We start from the raw sequence: 16261 nt of genomic DNA on the forward strand, positions 1-16261 counted from the left end.
CTTTAAGAAATCAATGAAAACAAAATGTATAAAGGAAACTTATAGTTAGGTAAATTATAATAAATATTTTCCGAATCAGCTAATTAGACCTGTGATCTGTATCTCTCCTCTTTCTTGCAGTTACTTTTCTTCAGATCTCACAGGATTACCTGTTATTAGTTGCATAAAAACACCAGTTCCTATTTCAGTGATTCTAAAAGCACTTGCGACCATCTGTCACTGGCCTACATAATAATTACAGTGAAGGTCCTCCTAAAATATCATAAAGGTATTATTTTGAAATAACAGGTGCTAAGGCAATGAAGTGTAATAGGAGACAAAAACAGAGGCGTAATTTTAAAATGCAGACAGTAAAAACACAAGTAGGCTGTACACCAATCAGGCCTAACATGATGACCACCTGTCAAGACAGCCCTGAGCCATCGAGGCATGGACTCCACTGTGGTCCAGTTCTGATGCTTACATTCCTGTTGTTGGTGCTCTCAGCAGGTGACAGGGGTCAGCATGGACACCCTGACTGGTCTACAGCCCCAAACACAGCACACTGTGATGCCCTGTGTTTTCTGACACCTTTGAACCAGCATGAACTTTTTCAGTAAGTTGAGCTACAGTAGCTTGTCTGTTGGATTGGACCACAAGGGCCAGCCTTTTTTCCCCCACATGTATCACTGAGCCATGGCTGCCCATGACCCTGTCACTGGTTCACTGCTGTTCCCTCCTTGGACCACTCTGATAGATACTGACCACTGCAGACCGAGGACACTCCACAGGAGCTGCAGGTTTGGAGATGCTCTCACCCAGTCGTTTAGCCATCATAGTTTGGTCCTTTAAATTCGCTCAAATCCTCACGCTGCCCATTTTTCCTGCTTCTAACGTCAACTTTGAGGAACTTTCCCTCATATATTCCAACCACTAACACGTGCCACGATGAAGACATAATCAGTGTTAGTCACTTCACCTGCCAGTGGACATAATGTTATATTTGATCGATGTGAAATAATGAAAGAAGCAAAATCAGCTGGATTGTCATTGGTACTCACTGGTTCACCTGGGAGACCCCTGGGTCCAACGTCTCCATCATCCCCCTACAAATACAGAAGAACAAGCACGTCATGGATGAAAAGATGAAGATATGAAGCTATGAAGTGACACAATGCAATATGAATCACTACGTACCCTCTCTCCGTCCTCTCCGGGGCCCCCTGGTGGTCCCATTGGTCCTGAGTCACCCTGAAAAAGAATAAAACAGACATGAATAAATTATTTTCTAGCATTATTAATAAAGATTGTGATTGAAAACAGCAGTTTCCTTCTATTGGCATTATTTGAGATTGTTCAGCTTACCCTGTGTCCTTTGTCACCGGGCAAACCAGGAAGACCATCAAAACCACGGTCGCCCTGTAAAAGATGCAGATGTGTAAGGTATTATTGTCTATTATTTGATAATAGAAATGGAAAAAAAAGGAGTACAGTGAGTTTGAACCTGAGGATTTAGGATCCAAGAAAAAGTATGTGATAAGTGCTGACTGAGTAGAGTCTGGTACCAAAATAATGTCAGTATTTCATTTTTCACATCTGTTTTTTTGTTGGTCTAGAGAAGCAATAAAAAGCTACAAACACAGAGTAGAATATTCAGGCTCATGGTTTTAAATAAAGTGGGTACCTTAATTCCAGGCTCTCCTGGCATCCCCCTGGCACCATCAGCTCCGGCACGGCCCTGCGAGGACCAGAGGAAGAGCATGTCTAAGTTGGACCCATGTTTGATTTTAATGGGATAGAGACAGTTTAAAGTTTATTGGTCTTTGAGGTTCTAAAACCTTCTGATGACAGTCTTGTTCTCAGTTAGAACTCCACTAAGAACTTATTTAAGCAACAGCAGGCCCTTATTCTCTTTCAGAAACAACAGCTACTCCCTTAAATCTTAAACAAAAAATTATGGTGACAAGCGATACCACAAACATCTTAATAAAAAATGTTAGCCATTTATACTCACTCTTCTTCCTGCTTTGCCTGGAGGACCCATCAAACCCTGGATTCCTCTGGGACCCTGAAAATAAAACAGAGGCCGTCAGAAGTGCCAGTTACAAATGTAACAGAAATTAGCTGAAAAGGTTCATAAATACAATTTCAGTGATCCCTATGAAAGAGTCACCAAGGGAAATGTTTACCCTGCCCAGGATAGGGTTACCGGGGCTCCACCCTGGAACCACACCTGTGGGGGGGGAGCTCAAGGGAGAATGTCTGGTAGCCAGGTATTAGCCCGTGGTGCCCAGCCAAGTGCAGTCTGAAGAGAGCTCCCTGCCCTCTTGTAGGCTCACCACCCGTCGGAGGCGTCGTAGGGGTCGAGTGAAATGTATGTTGGTTGGTGACCAAGGCCTGATCCCAGGCCATAGAGACTGGCTACTGGGACATGGAATGTCACCTCTCTGGTGGGAAAGGAGCCTGAGCTAGTGCTGAGGTTGAGAGCTACCAGCTAGATATAGTTGGGCTCACCTCAATGCATGGCCTGGGCTCTGGAACAAGTCTGGAGGGGCCCTCTGTGAAAGGCGGCAAGCTGGGGTGGGTATTTTTGTATCCCCTTGGCTTGCTGCCTGTACGTTGGAGTTTTCACCAGTGGACAAGAGGGTTGCTTCCCTGCGCCTTTGGGCCAGGGAATGGGTCCTGACTGTTGTTTGTGCTTATGCGCCAAATGACAGTTCAGAGTACCCACCCTTAATGGAGTTGCTGGCTGGGGTGCTCGATGGTGCTCCATTCGGTAACTTCATTGTCTTGCTGGGAGACTTCAGTTCGCGAAATCTTCAACTTCCACCTCCTGCAGAACTTCAACAGCATTCCAAGGGAGGCTGAGAACATTGAGTCTGAACGGACAGGAGTTTGCCCATCCATGTTCCACACCCCCATTGTCAAGGCTGCTGCTCAGAGCTGTGGCTGCAAGGTGGGTGGTGTCCGTCGTAGTGGTAATCCCCGAACCAGATGGTGGTCACCGGAGGTGAAGGGAGGCATCAAGCTGAAGAAGGAGTCTTATTGGGCTTGGTTGGCCTGTGGGACTCCGGCAGTAGCTGACGGGTACTGATAGGCTAAGCGAAACGCTGTTCGGTAGGTGGCCAAAGCAAAAACTCAAGTGTGGAAGGAGTTTGGCAAGGCCACGGAAAAAGACTTTCAGACGGCATTGAAGCAATTCTGGCAAACCATCAGGCAACTCAGGACGGGAACGCGGTGCTCTGCTCACATGGTCTATAGTGCAGGTGGGGTCCTGCTGACATCATCTGAGGATATAGTCAGGTGGTGGAAGGAATACTTTGAGGACCTCCTTAATCCCACTGACACACTTTCTGTAGTGGAAGCTGAGTCTGGGGATGAGGGGGATGATTCACCCTTCACTGGGAGTGAGGTCACTGAGGTGGTTAAACAACTCCTTCGTGGAAGGGCCCCTGGGATGGACAGGATTCGCCCACAGTTTCTGAAGGCTCTGGATATTCTATTCTATTCTATTCTATTCTATTCTATTCTATTCTATTCTATTCTATTCTATTTACACAGAGCCAAACCACAACAAATGGTCGCCTCAAGGTGTTTTATATTGTAAGGTTAAGAAACTACAATAATTACTCTGGGCTGAATGCTGTAGGGCTGTCTTGGTTGACACGCCTCTGCAGCATCACGTGGAGATCTGTTTCAGTGCCACTGGATTGGCAGACTGGGGTGGTGGTCCCCATCTTTAAGAAGGGAGAACGAAGGGTGTGCTCAAACTATCGGGAGATCACACTCCTCTGCAGCTGAGTGTGAAGTGGCTGGTGTAAGAATCAGCACCTCTAAGTCTGAGGCCATGGTCCTTGGCTGGAAAAGGGTGGAGTGCCCACTCTGGCTCAGGGATGAGTTGATGCCCCAGGTAGAGGAGTGAATGATCATGGCATATACACTTATCTCCGGGTCTTATTCATGGGGAGACAGGAGAATGGAATAGGAGATTGACAGACAGATTGGGGATGCAACTGCAGTGATGTGGATGCTGCACTGGTCTGTCGTGGTGGAGAAGAAGCTGAGCATAAAAGCAAAACTGTCGATTTATTGGTCAATCTACATCCCTACCCTCATCTATGGTCATGAGCTTTGGGTAATGACCAAAAGAATAAGATTGTGAATACAGAAATGAGCTTCCTCTGAAGGGTGGCTGGCCTCTCCCTTAGAGATAGGGTGAGGAGTGCAGCCATTCGGGAGGGGCTTCTCCTCCACAAAGGAGCCAGTTAAAGTGGCTCAGGCATCTGACTAGGATGCCTCCTGGGTGCCTCTTGGGTGAGGTGTTCCTGGCATGTTCTACAGGGAGGAGGCCCCGGGGCAGACCCAGGACACGCTAGAGAGATTATCTCTCTTGGCTGGCCTGGGAACACCTCGGGGTCCTCCCCGGACAAGCTGGAGGAGGTGGCTGGGGAAAGGGAGATCTGGGCTTCTCTGCTCAGGCTGCTGCCACCGCGACCCAGCCCCAGGTAAGCCCCTCTATAAAACATAATAAAAATCATTGTAAGTCAGGTTTAGTACAGCAGGTGATTTACCTGAGGACCAGGGTCACCGAGCTCTCCTTTCAAACCAGGAGTTCCTGGACTTCCCTGAAAGAGGAAAAAGTACATTTTCACTTGATGTCTCATAATGATCATGGCATATAAACATAGAGGACACAATAATTAAAATAGAACTTTTATGGTCTAAATGAAAAGTAGCATACCAGGGGTCCAGGGTGTCCAGTGAATCCCATTGGTCCAGGAGGCCCTTTCAGAGCCATCTACAAATAAACATGATATCTCCTTATCATGGTGCTTTAGCAAGAAACTCCATGGATCATGTCTGGATCACTATTTTAGCATCCAAATATAATGTGCTGTTAACAGGTTTTCTCTGTTGTATTTGTGCATTATAATCTGTACTGGGTCCTATTACTAATTTCAGTAAAGTCATATTAATTATGCTTTGCAGTTTTTTAGAGTCATGAAATGTCTCTTAGATAGCAGAAGTTTTTTTATAAAAAAGAAATACAAAGTCCTTCAAAAACAGTGATAACATTGGGCAGAGGAACTGCATCAAGAAACAATAATCATTATTATTTAGCAAAGCTAACAGGACAGCTGAAATGTGAAATAAGCCATCACTGACCCTGGCTTGAGATAAGATAGCTGCTGCCTGGGCTTCCTGTGCAGAAACAACAGGTCCTTTATCGCCTCCACTCTGCCCAAAACGGAACTGCAGGAACAAGAAAAAGCATTTAGGCTACGTGGAAAAGCCTAACCGATGGATTACTCTAATGTATCAATAAAAAACAAGGAATAATTACTTAAATAAACAAACAAATCAACATATGATAGCATGCCCATAGACAGCAGCTGTATCTAATTCAACTGTGAAAGGCCAACATATAGATATTTATAGAAAAACCAACACTAAGCCAACTGACAGGATAGAATTAAAACACATTATGTGTTACATCTGAAAGGCATGAACAAAACATTTTCTTCCAAACTACTCATATTTATAGCCATTTTAGTAGTTTACATAATTGGTAATGTCTGAAAAGTTAAAGGTGACTTACTGGCAGCATGAGAGAGGTTCCAGGAGGTCCAGGAACTCCATCAGCTCCAGGAAGTCCAGGCCTACCAGGAGGGCCCTGCGGGATAATAATAATATTAATAATGCCTTAGACTTATATAGTGCTTTTCAAGGTACTCAAAGATGCTTTACAATTCCATGCACTATTCAGTCACACCACAATCATACTTGGTGGTGGTGAGTTACTAACGTAGCCACAGCTGTCTGACAGAAGCGTGGCTACCAATGCATGCCTACAGCCCCTCGACCACCACCAAAAACATTCACACTTAGGCAATGTGGGTTAAGTGTTTGCCCAGAGACACAACAACAGCATGCGCTCAGACGGGGACTCGAGCCAGCAACCCTCTGGTTGCAAGGTGAGCACCTACCCACTGTGCCACAGATTTAGCAGTGACAAATCAACAAATCTTCATATCAAAGAAGAATACTTACTCTCTCTCCAGGGTCACCGACAGATCCAGGAGGTCCAGAAGATCCAGGAGGTCCAGTAGGGCCCTGAGAGATTAAAAATCAAGAGTTAAAATATATGTTCATTGAAGGTGAGAAAACATTTTTCAAAGATGGAGAAATGTAGTGGGTAGGTCAAAAAAACAGCATGAAAGCAATTACTTACAGCAGGTCCCTCGGGTCCTGGAGGTCCTTCAATCAGCATACCCTGCAAAGGTCCAAATAAACTAATTAAAATGGTGCCTGAAAAAGAAATATACATCATTCATTACAATGCAGAAACCCTCTATTACTACCATACTTCCTATTAATGCACACTCTATTAATCAGAGTCCTCTGATTCTGAGTGATGAACACTTAAGAACTTTTTCTTAAGCAGCCTCCGAGCTCCAGCTCCACACCAGTCTTCTTGTTCCATTTAAATTCTATCTATAGATACTTTATTGATCCAGAAAGAAGTGAATGAGTCCGGAAGTGCAATATACATACAGAATCAGATGGATAGTCATTAGTGCAGAGGCAGATGTGCAAATAACACAGTGCAGTAATACACAGTAATATACAGCATTAAGGGATAAAGTGTCTGATTTACAGAGTGACAAATTTCAACATACAGAATGATGATTGTATGTTAACATCCCCCCGACTGAAGCATTAAAGTGTCTGATGCTCTTGGAACAAATGATTTCCTAAATCTGTCCGTTGAGCAGTTCTGTGAGAGCAGCCTTCCACTGAACACACTCCTCTGTTTCATTATACTGGGGTGTAACAGGTAACTCTCATTGTCCATGAGTGACAGCAGTTTGTCCTTCTGTCTGCCACTGTAGTCAGAAAGTCCAGCTCCACTCCAACCTCTGACCCTGCCCATCTGACCAAATTATCCAGCGCGTCTTTCTTCCTGATGCTGCCTCACCAGCACACAACCATGTAAAAGAGAATAAAGCCGGCTCTGCCCCTTCCTGTACAGTGTGTCTGTGCACACCGACCAGTCCAGTTCGCTGTCCAGCTGCAGACCAAGTTACTTGTAGGTCCTCACCATCTCCACATCAATCCCCCCAATAGAGACTGACTGTGGGAGTGGTCCAGACCAGTGGAAGTCCACTACCATCTCTTTAGTCTTTGACGTGTTCAGCAGCAGTTGGTTCAGTTGGCACCATTCCACAAAGTCATCCACCAGTCTCCTGTACTCATCCTCCTGTCCACTCCTGACATACCTGACGATGGCCGTGTCATCTGAGAATTTCTGCATACGACACGTCTCAGAGTTGGAAGTCAGACGTGTACAGTGTGAACAAGAAAGGAGAGAGGACAGTCCCCTGTGGTGCACCAGTACTGCTGATCATAGTCTCAGATGTACAGTCCCTCAGCCTCACATACAACTACAATGTTCACTGGCTGCTTTGTTAGGTACACCAGTTCAGCTGCTTTTTTAACCCAAATATCTAATCAGCCAATCACATGGTAGCAACTCAGTGTATTCAGGCTTGTGGTCAGGACCTGCTGTTCAAACCTAGCATCAGAATGGTTGCTGGTACCAGACGGGCTGGTCTGAGTATTTCAGTAACTGCTTATCTTCTGGGATTTTCCTACAAAACCATCTCTAGAGTTGACAGAAAAAGAGAAAATATGCAGTGGGTGGCAGTAATCTGGGAGAAACTGCCTTGTTGATGCCAGAGAAGAAGGACCAGGCTGGTTCAACCTGATAGAAAGGCAACAGTAACTCAAAGAAGCACCCCAACCAAAGTATGCAGAAGCTCAGAATGGACAGCATGTTGAACCTTGAAGCAGGTAAGCTACAGCAGCAGAAGGCCACACCCAGTGCCGCTCCTGTCAGCTAAGAACAGGAAACTGAGGCTACATTACACACAGACTCATTAAAACTGGACAACTGGAAAAATGTGGCTGGTGTACCCATCTTCTGATGGCTACTTCCAACAGGATGATGCACCTCAAAGCTCAAATCATCTCAACCTGATTTCTTGAACATGTCAGTACTCAAATGGCCATCACAGTCACCAGATCTCAATCCACCAGAGCACGGGAGATTTGCATTGTGGATGTGCAAATCTGCAGCAACTGTGTGATGCCATCATGTCCACATGGACCAAAATCTCTGAGGAACGTTTCCAGCACATGAAGAATGAAAGCATCTCTGAAGACAAAAGCAGTCCAAACTGGTAGAAACAAGATGTTCCTAATAAAATGGCGGATGAGTACATAAGGTTAGTATATCTCGGATTACTGTGTACAAAAACAGGATGGAAATGAGAAGGCTGCCAGAACAATTCCCTCTGTAGCTTCTGGGAAAATTAACTGATGGAAGATATTTCTAATTCACAGCCAACCCAACCAACAAACACCTGACCAGGTAAAACTGTAGAAATGACTCACAGGCTCCAACACAGCAGGTTCTCCTTTCTCTCCTTTCTGGCCTCTAACGGCAGCCTGAGGAAAACACACATGCAAGCAACAAAAACAACACAGTCAGTATAACAGTGCACACACACACACACACACACACACACACACACACACACACACACACACACACACACACACACACACACACACAAACTCACTGAAGCAGATTTCATTGTTTTGACTGCATGCATTGACAAAGATGACGATGGGCGTTTTCCACATACCGGCATATCTCAAATATAACGTGTACACTTTTATCCAAATACCATCGATTCAGAGGTTCTTCAAACTGTTGGTCCTTTACTTGTAGACTTATTTTTGCACAGATAGCGAATCGTTTGAGCTTAGCACCAAAAAATGAAGCCATACACTCACATAAACGGCATAAAGATGACAAAAGATGCAGGAGTTTATTGCTGCTGCACTTCTGAATGCCTCTTTATGCAGTGTATGCGACAAACTGATATGGCGCATTAGGCTCGCTACACACAATAAAATAAAACCCATTTCAACCAGTGCTGTCAGGACTGCGTCTTGAATTGTATTGACTGTCTGACTGTGCTGTGACTGAGTTTGCCAGCTGTAAATTTGTAAGGTGGTTTGGTGTAAGTAGTAAAAACAATAAAAGGCATTTAAATAATATCTCTGCAACGGAATTTAATAGATGGCAAATTCGAGTCATATGACGGGACATCGAATACAGTTTGACAAACCTTTAGAGTTGGTTGAAATGTTTTTTTTTTTTTTTTTTGGGGGGGGTCCTCTGAAGCAAAACAACTTACGCCTCCCTCGTCTGTCACAGCAGACAGGGCGGGGCCAACATTGCCTTCAACCTCTCCGGTCTCTGGTAACGGCTCATTGTAGTCCCTGTAGTTATAGTCATATTCCTCAGGGCCCACGTTCCCGGTCGCATACTCCTCAGCAAAGAACTCTTCGCCTGTACCGCCAGCCTTGGTGGCATCTACCTCTTCTCCCACCAGCGCTGGCTCCACCTGGGGCTGTGTTGAGTTTATGGTAGCCACAACAGGATAGATGCAGGGGCATGAGAAAATGAATCAAGCAAAGGAAAAGAAAAGATGCGGGGGGGTCAAAGAAAGGGGGACAGGATGTGCAGGATGGGGAAATGTTCCGTGTGAAATTGAAATAAGAAATGAAACAGCAGGATCGATGGAAGAAGGAGCATACAGGGAGAAGTGAGTCTTACCTTTTGGTAAATCAACAGTCACAGAGGGAGAGAACACAAAGACAGCTGGCAGACGATACTCTGAGTTATGGAGTATCAGGATTACCCTGCAAACTTCTAATCATCTACAGTTTAGTTTATTATGGAACGATTTCACCAAAGCATCAACATCAACCTGTGTGTAATTACCTGTAACCAAATAAGTTCTCCTAATTATCTGTCAGAAAGACTCTTAATGATGAATGTATGAATGTTTGAATGTACATGAACACACAGAGCCGATATGAAACTCTTTGTGAAAACATGTTGCTACGACCTGCTATGCAAGCAAAAACTGTTATTTTCTTTTTTACTTACCATGTAAGTTCAAAAACAAACAAAACTCCAGCATGATTTTACTGAACATGAATAATGTGAATATCTGTTTCATAAATCAGATCCTGAAAATTTTTCTCAACAGCAGAAAAAATATAAAAACATCAAAACTGGAAAACTGAACAATTCATTAAAGTCGAAATGAGTAAACTGTTAGAAAACAATCTGAACTGTGAGACACTCTTTAGTTAAGTTAGATTTTTCTCTCAAACAAGAATGCATCATATTAATTTTTTTGCTGTGGTTTAAAGTGCACATCAAATATTCTTATGTGGATCCCTTTTCACAAGATTTTTGTTCTTATGCCAAGATAAAAACCAGATCAACCAGGGATCCTGAGATGAGAACAAAACAGGAATCTTGTTGTTAGGAAAAAAGGGAACTGCGTAAAAATATTTGATAGTACAGGCAGATGGTGCATTCTGTTTGAATCATCGGTGCCAACAAAACGATGTGTGGTTAGAAAAGTCTACAGAGACGAACATGAACTACTTTGTGAAACTACAAAGACTGGGCTCACCACCACACAGGTATCCCACTCTCCTCTCCCCTATGAGAGTCTTATTAAAACCACTTGTTGGCATATTTGTAATTTGCCTGAATGTTACCTGGAAAGTTTTAGCTGTTCTCTGCTGAGCTTTTCTCTAGGCTGAATGGATGTGTGTCTCCGATCAGTGTGTCACCTTCTTTTTACCTGTACAGCGTTCTCTTCTTGTCCAACCACCTCACCCTCTGGCTGTGGGAAGGTCTCCTCATAGTAATAATCAGTCTCTGTAGGGGTGTGGCCAGCCTCAGAATATTCAGTGTCTACATCCTAATTGGTCAAGTTGACAGGAAGTGGGGGAGCAGGGAGGAAGTAAGCAAATTTGATTGAAAGGGCGTGGTTAGTTCAAAGTCTGCTTCTGGTTCACGATGAGTTAAAAGAAGAAAATGAAACTGCGGTTGTCAAAGGCAAAGAGCTTTTTAGCTGCAACTCACATATTTAAAGTTTAAAGAATCACTTTTGAAAAGAAATTTCAGGTAGTTTCAGAATCTCAGCGACTGTAAATGAGTCACTGAGACAACTTTACTGAGATTTCTTTATATATTTTTGTTGAACCATTTTTGCTTTTTAAAGCTGACAAGCCGAGATTTAAGAAAGGGTGAAATATACTCATATTGGAAGTAGGGCTGAGAGCCTCTAGCCATCCCTTCAGGTGAAAACATCACAGTCTGATGCTTTGGGATGGACTAGTTTCACCCCACGATGAGACAACAGTGAAACAACCCGTGCTGAATAACATTTCCAGAGATTACTCAGCCTCATGAGCATGTGTCTCTACCCAGCAGAACATTCACTGAAATTCAGTTTCTAATGCAAGCATGTTTAAAGTTTCTGTGAAGCTGCTTTATTCACATTAGATACAAAATTGGACAGCAGACAGGGAGACAGCTATCAGAGAGAAAACACAGAAAACCAACCAAACCAGAACAAAGAGAGGACAGAGGACAGGGAAGTTTGTGGTGTTGAACATGTATAAAACATGATTTATGTGTTTTCTCAGTTGAATTTCTGTGCCATAGCAATCCATGCTCATTCATTAGACCCTCATGTTAATGGCTTCCGTGGACAGAAAGATATGGAGTGCATTTACGTTCTGACATCCAGTTTCAGCAGTTTGAAGTAGGAGCATTAAGTGAAGTAAAGAACAGCAAAACCGATCAGCCATGCTTCATTTTTGTACCATATCATATGTGGAAGTAAGGGTGATCATGAAGATCATATGATATATGAACAGAGGAGAAGACAGCCAACTTCCATTCTGAAGGCCAGATTGTGCACCATCAAGGATTTGCATCAAAATTACTGAAAGTTAAAAGTATTCATGAGAGAGAGCAGTAAAATAAGGTTTTATAAACATTTTGCTGCAGATCCTGGATGATGGAAAGATCTGGAAAAGAGATTGGAAAGATGGGATATACGACTCTGGGCATTCCAACCCAAACACGAGCCCTCCTGTTGTACCTGCTGATAACCGTTGGTAAGTTTCTTCCGCGGGACTGCAGTTCCACTCTGCGCAGTGCTGCCAAACGGTGGGAAAGGTTTGTGCTGCGATTTGACATTCGTGTCCAATAGCACGTTAGCTTTTGTGGGTCTGGGTGGATTGGGCTGGACGGGGGCAGATGTTGCAGGTGTTCTCGTCAGGGGGGTAATCTTGACTTTGGTCACCACATTTTTAACTTTGGTGACTTCTTTGACCTCTCCCCTGCCTTGGGTTTTTGCTTTTGCAGGTTCTGGTTTTGATGTTTTTGTGGGTTTAGGTGCTTTGGTGGCTTTGACCACAGTGGTTTGAATTTTTGCCTGATTGGCACCCTGATTATTAGCGACTTGCTTTTCTACTGTTGTCGTAGATTTGTGGTTGCCGTTAGCCTTAGCCCCACCATTGACTTTATTCTCAGCTTTGCCATTAGCTTTGACTTTAACCTCAGTGGCAGTTTTGACATTTCCATTGGCTTTCTTCTCTGCTGTAGGTTTTCCATTGCCATTAGTCTTAGAGGCAACAGCAGCTTTCTTCTCAGCTACAACCTTACTATTGCCATTTCCATTGACTTTGGCCTGAGCTGTTGGGTTGGCCCCAGCTGGAGCTTTCCCATTCCCATTTGCTTTCTTCACAGCAGCTGGTTTACCATTGCCATTCTTAGCTGGGGCAGCTGTGGGCTTAGATTTAGCTGCTCCTGTTGGTTTGATTTTAGACAGGAGGGTCTCTACTGCAGTGGGTTTTGCTTTGGATGGCTTGGTAGCTTTGGTGGGCATAGGCGGCTTGACAACGAGTTTATATGGCCCAGACTTGGCAGGCTTAGCTGGAGTGGGCTTGGTTTTTACAAAGGTGGATTTAGTAGAAGCTGCTTTTCCATTGAGTGCCTTCTTCTAATATCGGTGATTATTATTTGGTTGAGATGTTATTTTGTATGTATAAATGAATATGGACAAAGACATTGAGAGAGAGTGGACGATGACAAAGATACATGAAGATGGGGAGGGGGATGAAAAGCACAAACGGGATGGACAGAAGAAGAGAGAAAGACAAGAAGGCATGTTTTGAGAAACAATGACATAAAGATGGCTAAGGCTGATTTACTGAGACTGTGCAGGCATTACTGGATACAGCAAAGGACTCATGAAGTTTAAACACATTTTAAATACTGAAGTATTGATACTACATACAATTAAAAACATAATCTACACAAAGGAAAAAGAGATTTCATGTCTTTGACCAAGATTATTTGAGTTAATTTTTTTTTGCTGCTCTCTCCAATAATGCCATTCCCAATACTAAATAACAAAGCAGCATCTTTGTGCTAATGAGAACTGAGGCTGTGGTTTGGCAGAGGCACTGAGGGCGTGACCGGGCAGGTGAAGCTGGCTGCAAAACACTCACACACACACAGACTTTAGACACACACACACACACACACACACACACACACACACACACACACACACACACACACACACACACACACACACACACACACACAAAATACACAGTGATACCCAACCTGCTGTGTTATGATTAATGCACTGAGCAAAGAGAAGGTTGCTGCTGTTTAGTTTAGGGCCGGCGGGCCGGCATGCAAAAGTGTATTAGTCACATATAACCAAAAAATGTAAAGTTGTATAAATCAATAACTCTTACCACCATATTTTATCAATAAAATACATGCAAATTGAAATTGTAATCAGAAACAATCACCTAAAAAATATGATATGAAGGGAAAACAGGCCACCAAAGGGGAATATACACTCCTCCCAAAGGTCAGGTCAAGGATGCATTTACCAACATAAAAAAAGTGCACTGACATTCCCGTATGGACTGAAAAACTGGTATGAAAATAGATGGTGCAGAGGTACAGTGGGTGCATGCAGTGATATCCTCCAAGACAAAGAAGTAAACATGCAAGTAAGAGAACAATAAAGATGCAGAGTCAAACAATGCTGAAAATCTGCCTGTAGTTTTTTGTGTGGAGTGTGTCATAAAACATCATGTACTGAGTGCCCACAGGAAAGCAAATACTTATGCTCTGCTGTGATTACCAATGGATAACTTAATGTATGACAAACCACACCTGAGATCAGGTAAAACAAACATCATGAAATCCACTTTGCTGCTTTGATATTCTCAACAGACCCAAAAACTAATTAAGCAAAGAATATAAAATATCATAACATTTTCTAAAAGTCCAGTTTACATCAAATCTTTGCTGTCAGGCTGTTAACTTTATCTTATGACATGGTGACACCACTTCATAAAAAAATGTTTTACATTGTTTGGTTTGTAGCCAAACTTCATCGTTTTTGGTCTGAAAGTCTGTGTTCCGGATAAAGGACGTAAATTAGGACTGGAATACGAAGTGGATGAGAACGGGAGAAAAAACTGCTGCATCTTCATTGCCCCAGTGCCCCCACCTGGCCACAGGTCAACACATAACATATATGACAACATGTAAATGACAAAAATAATGCTGTGTGATGGAGATGGAGGTGATGACATGTTAGCGGCCAATCTGGATTAAAGAAAAAAGGCGATGCATTTAGGGCTGCATAAATCAATTATTTTAGTAATCAAGTATTCTACTGATTATTCCATCGATTAATCGAGTAATCGGATAAGAAATAGTTTTTTAATTAACTGTTTATCTGCATATTTTAACTTCCGTACTGCAGTTTTTCGGCGTGTGAACAAACAGCGGTGGATGGAGCAGCTACAAAGTTCTCTTTTCTTCACCTTAACACTTGCTGATCAGGTGGTTGATGAAGGACCTCCAGTAAATTTTAATGGTGGTTACTAAAAGAAAAAGCTGCTGTTTTGGACGCTGGAAAAACATTTCCTTTTGCACTATTTGAGCTCACCGTCTCTTTGCGCTTGCGCAGTTCAAACCGCTGCCTGCTATGAGTGTTTCTGAAAAACTAGTGGCTGCGGGAGCCATGGCGCATGTGTGAGTAATGTTGTAATGCTTTGTATTCACAAGCATTCTCGAAAATACGTTTCTACTGCAGGTCTATATTTAGTCACTAATAAGGGATTAAAGTATAAAAAATATTTTGACGGAGCCCCTCGGTCCTGGGGGGCGGACCTTCCGGTACCGAGCCATCGCTAGTGCTAATGGCCCGCGCTCGCTAGCAAACCAGTTCTGGTAGCTACAGCTGAAGTAAAGACAAAAATAACAGCTGAAATTCTCAGCGAGCACAACACACACAGACACACAGAGAGCAGTGGAGGCGTGGAAATGCATGTCAGCGATAGTTGCCACCTGTACCGTAAAATATGGAACCCCGCATGTTACAGAGCCGTATTCCACGCAGTCCCGTAACATACGGGGTTCTGTATTTTACGAGACAGGTAGCAACTCTAGATGATCCACTCTGTGTTAAAGGAAATCCATCGCAGCGACGGTGAGCTTTTTAGAATCTCTGTTGCTACTTTCCCACCGCTGAGGTTCCGGAGCCGGAGCAAGTTCCCGTGCCAATCCCAAGGAACCGGCGAAACGCTTAAGAACGGGCCCGCGTTCCCACCGCGTTTCTGTGAACTGCTCCTTTACGTATGAGTGTGGGCGGGTCCTCGTCTGGACACAGAAGCTGAAGCGCACAAACGTGGGAGAACACGCTCCCCTTTCTGTGCTGCAAATACATTTTAGGGTCCAAACCAAACTACTGCAGCATCTGTGTGCAGCACAGAGGGAAACACAGACAGCGATTAGAGCAAGACGACAAGTACGCACTTTAGCCTCTTTCCCACCAACAGGGTTCCGGAGCCGGAGCCGTGAATTGAACCGTTAGGCGGGTTTTCCACCGCCGGAGCACTCGGTGCTCGGCCGAAAAACGGGTTCATTTCTGGCCCCGCAAACTGGCTGGTCTGGAACCAGGAACCCGTGCCGAAAGCTGCAGAAGGGCGTGACTCTGCCATCTCAACATCAAGTTTTCTACCATATTACATGTGTATTACATGAGAAAAGCGAAGCGATTTTCACGGCTGTGAATTAGGTTGGGCTCTAAGGCTGAACTTGCTGCTTTGTATCAGTTCATATCACAGGCTCCGGCTCCGGAATCCTGTTGGTGGGAAAGAGGCTTGTGTGTGTCTGATTCACACTCCAGTCCAGTAGGTGGCGGTAATGCAGTTCTATGTTGGTTTGCGAGCCACCAATGAACCCACAAAAAAACAACAGAGCACTAATCCTGCTAGTGCTAGTGAGGAGCGC

The 16261-nt window shown here is 43.9% G+C and overlaps 1 protein-coding gene across 4 annotated transcripts in view; it reads right to left on the reverse strand.

Moving 5' to 3' along the window:
- Positions 1-16261, reverse strand: part of col11a2 (collagen, type XI, alpha 2) — a 91470-nt gene that overhangs the window by 23148 nt on the left and 52061 nt on the right. Inside the window, exons 7-21 of one of the 4 annotated variants that reach the window (XM_030740547.1) lie at positions 12030-12932; positions 10719-10838; positions 9249-9464; positions 8437-8490; positions 6212-6253; positions 6031-6093; positions 5579-5653; positions 5146-5232; positions 4721-4777; positions 4551-4604; positions 1994-2047; positions 1664-1717; positions 1345-1398; positions 1177-1230; positions 1041-1085 (exon numbers count right to left, since the gene is read on the reverse strand). In XM_030740547.1, the coding sequence (XP_030596407.1) occupies positions 1041-1085; positions 1177-1230; positions 1345-1398; positions 1664-1717; positions 1994-2047; positions 4551-4604; positions 4721-4777; positions 5146-5232; positions 5579-5653; positions 6031-6093; positions 6212-6253; positions 8437-8490; positions 9249-9464; positions 10719-10838; positions 12030-12932 (1932 nt within the window). The remainder of the gene's footprint in view (positions 1-1040; positions 1086-1176; positions 1231-1344; positions 1399-1663; positions 1718-1993; positions 2048-4550; positions 4605-4720; positions 4778-5145; positions 5233-5578; positions 5654-6030; positions 6094-6211; positions 6254-8436; positions 8491-9248; positions 9465-10718; positions 10839-12029; positions 12933-16261) is intronic. The other 3 variants (XM_030740549.1, XM_030740548.1, XM_030740550.1) reach the window with 3 other exon arrangements.

This window comes from Archocentrus centrarchus, chromosome 11, assembly GCF_007364275.1.
Source record: "Archocentrus centrarchus isolate MPI-CPG fArcCen1 chromosome 11, fArcCen1, whole genome shotgun sequence".
NCBI classification, from domain to species: Eukaryota; Metazoa; Chordata; class Actinopteri; order Cichliformes; family Cichlidae; genus Archocentrus; species Archocentrus centrarchus.